We start from the raw sequence: 3,643 nt of genomic DNA on the forward strand, positions 1-3,643 counted from the left end.
CTTCCAATCTCCCCTCCAAAGCAGCCACCTCCTTGGACCAAAAGAAACGGAAAGAGACTTCCTCCGATCTCCAAGCATCAGACCAGCCCAAGCAACAAGGATCCCGTCCGACCACACACATCATACGCTGCCGAAGACGCGGCGCCACGGTGCAGCCGGACAGGAGTGAAGGCGGCGAAGAGTTTCCTAGGGTTCCCCTGCAGAACTTTTCCCCTTGGTGTTATCAATGTTTTTTGTTTTTTTTTTATGCGAAAATGACTATGATTAAAAGTTGAAGCTTCTAGGGCAACCGCAGTTTACAACATCGAAGACTAGAGCATTTGATGCATTTCGGGACTTAATTAGTCCACGAAAACCATCAATTGCATCAGCTGTAAAGTTAGCTTCCTAACTAGTTCTATCAATGAATTTTCATGTTCTTTGACCAAAAAAAAAAACTTTTAGTTTTAATCTGGTCAACAGAAGTAACCAACCATTAATATTTATCAAAGTTATCTAGTTCAGCGATAATAACTGAAATTATCCATACAAATTAAAAGTTAGGGTGCGGCTATTGCCACCCTAAAAAAAAAAGGTATTACAAAGATTTTGATGAAGTTAACACTAATGGTTTTGTGAATTGAATAACGAATTAACGATGGAGGATGCAACAAAAAGATAAAAAGAAAATTGTACTAAATTGAAATTTGGATGGAGAAGATGAAGATTAATGTTGTCAGAAGAGAAATTAAGTAGTTTTGTATTTAATTAGTTATGTATTTAGTTTTCCTTACAGATTTGAATTTTTAGAAAATTAGTGTACTTATTAGTCATTTTGCATTTGGGTAATATGGTCTTTTAATAGTTCAAGTTCAAATATTTGTAGAGTAAACAAAGAAAGTTATTGCACATAATGCTAAACTCATATGAATAGAAGGATTCTTCTAAAAAAAAAAAAAGATGTATAGAAGGATTAATAGTTTTTTTTTTTAATGAAGGACAGAAAACAAGAAAACAAACTACAAAGAGAAATTCTAATTACTCCTCCACCTAGTTGATCTAAATGGAACACATAGGACCCAGAATGATTAGTAAATTGACAATTGAGTTTAATTAGTAGGTTGACAATTGAGTTTAATTAGTAGATTGACAATTGAGTTTAAGGCTATAACAAATAGTTCATACATATAAGCATCATCATACTCCATTCTCACAGAAAGCAAATACATGTTGATATATGGGCATTGCAGATAGAAGTGCCTCGGAGCATTTCAAACATGGTAAACAAATAGAAATTCAAGTTCGATTAATGTGTTAATGAAATGCATTAAAAAGGCAATTGGAAAAAATTATAATCGTTTATATACAAAAGAATGGAAGTTACAAAATTCACAATTTACAACAACACAGAAATTAAAGAATGGATCAACAATGATGCCAGAAATCCAAGCTTCCTAAACCAAACAAAACTCCTCCACATTCTTCCCAGAGCTCTTTCCCTTTGTTCTTCTCCATCTTGAGCATCTTGAAAAAGGTTTGCAGTGTCAAAAGACTATCAGAACCAGCCTGGTGGCTACTCCCAGCCACACGGTCAACGCCAAGGGTTTCTGCCACACTATTCAAACCGCCAAACAGTCCATCACAGAACTTCATCATGTACTTGATGTCGTACACATTCGGTCCAAAATATGCCTTCACATTGCCCATGAACTCCTTGATATCCTCAGGCAATTCCTTGTTCCCAGTGAACATCTTTATCAAGTACCCAAAATCATATGCACTCTGGAAAGTAGCCCAAGTCAAGCAAGGAAGCAACTCCACTAGCCCAGACCTCTCAATCTCCTCAGCAAAGTCTGCAGAACAAATACCAGTGCATTTGTTTTCGGAAAAGTCTATTCCTTGCCGCTTCAGGACATCAATCGAGACACTATTCCGCAAATGGTTAGCACAGTCTACATCAAAATCATTGAAATTAAACTCCCAACAGCAGTAGGCACCATCATAAACCGGCAAATTCCCAAATGGGTCAGAGAGTGAAAGACCCAATTGGATAATATGGGTCTGGTCCACATTGGTCTTCATCATCTTATACACATCAACCGGAACAGCTTGAGATATCAGATGTTTCGGAATTTCGGATTTAACCACTGTCCCGGGGAATTCGGTGTCGAAACTAGCAAATCGGTAGCCGGCCCTGATTAGACTCTGAATTACGGCAATCTCGGCTTTGAAATTATAGCGACAAACTCTTCGAACCTCGAACCGATCGGCTTTCTTCACAGATCCTTGACCACAAATTGGGGCGCCGACAACCCGGAAAACAGGGACGCGGCTCTGAAATTGAGGAGGATAAAGGGGTATAGGGCGGTGGTGTAGAGGAATCGGAGACATAGGTCGGCCGTGGAAGACCACCGGAACTCCGCCGTGGAAATGAGAAGCAGGCCCAATTGGGAAGATCTGAATTCCTCTCTGAACTATCATCATAAAACGCTCTAAATTAAGATCACTGATTTCACTTCAAAACGCTCAAAGTTACGAGATTTACATTCGATCTAAAACCTAGAGGGCGATTTGGATCACTGCAATTTAGAAACTATTACAACGAAAGCTATGAGAAATAAAACTTCACACTGGCTTATATAGGCTCCTTTCCATCAGCTATTAGGATTTAGGTGGGGACGACGACGTCGTTCTCTCTCTCTTCTTCTTGCACCGCGTCTATTTCCGCGTAGACACGCTATTATTCTATATCTTAATATAGAATAATATTAAGAAAAAAACCAATAATATAGAATAATATAGGATTTAGGATTTTGTTTTTCCTTCTAAATTAATATTATAATTTTGTTTAAAAAAAAAAAATTGGACCTCCAAGTTTAGATTAGGTATCAAATAACAACCAATATATATTTTTTTTTAAAATAAAACATATCAAAACTTTCAAATTTTTTTGATTATCTAAAAACATAAATATATATATATATATATATATATATATATATATATACTTGATTTAAGTTATGTCAGGATCCCCAATGATTTTTTTAATATTTTTATTATTTTTTTAAAAAAGAAATCAAAAGATTTCACTCATACTCTCATGGTGATTCGAACTCATGACATTGATGATAGGAGCATTTTAATGCGACGGTTTTAATTGTTATTTCCTCATATTTACTTAGTTATTTTCTTAAATAAATCTTTCTTGTTTAGGAAAGTTACTATTTTTAGAAAGTTTCTATTTTTAGTAATAGTTTCTATTTTCAGGTTCTTGGGGCAAACAAGCTGGAATAAGTTCAAAAAGGGAAAGAAAAACTGGAGAACATTAGAGGGAGCTCAAGGACTGCATAAATGAGTTGAGACAAAGAAATAAAGTTTTCCTGTTTCAACCAGGACACCTGTTCAGGAAAGGAAACTTTGTCAAAGCAAGACTCCTGACCAAGAAAGGAAGCATGAGCGGAAAAGTAAAGGGAATTGACATTGGAGGAAGATTCCTGGAGGCACTAGTAGACTTTAAGGCTTGAAGATTCTTGGAGGCACTAGGAGACTATAAGGCTTGAAAATGACGCAAGGAGGCCCAAGATCTTTCTAGACTATTGTGGATTTCGGCAATGGATAAAAGCCCATTGGAATTAGGGTTTTGTGATGCACAAAGAGATATTTT

The 3,643-nt window shown here is 36.4% G+C and overlaps 1 protein-coding gene across 1 annotated transcript; it reads right to left on the reverse strand.

Annotated features, from left to right (window-relative positions):
- Positions 1-1,318: 1,318 nt before the first annotated feature.
- LOC133738525 (probable CCR4-associated factor 1 homolog 11) lies at positions 1,319-2,596 on the reverse strand. Its single transcript, XM_062166086.1, has one exon. The coding sequence runs from the start codon at positions 2,461-2,463 to the stop codon at positions 1,405-1,407; it is 1,059 nt and encodes a 352-aa protein (XP_062022070.1). The 5' UTR covers positions 2,464-2,596; the 3' UTR covers positions 1,319-1,404.
- Between the last annotated feature and the right edge of the window lie 1,047 nt (positions 2,597-3,643).

The sequence above is a fragment of the Rosa rugosa genome, chromosome 1, assembly GCF_958449725.1.
Source record: "Rosa rugosa chromosome 1, drRosRugo1.1, whole genome shotgun sequence".
Classification (NCBI taxonomy): Eukaryota; Viridiplantae; Streptophyta; class Magnoliopsida; order Rosales; family Rosaceae; genus Rosa; species Rosa rugosa.

Coding starts and splice junctions, on each gene's coding strand:
- LOC133738525 (XM_062166086.1), bottom strand. CDS start 2,463: ATGATGATAGTTCAGAGAGGAATTCAGATCTTCCCAATTGGGCCTGCT.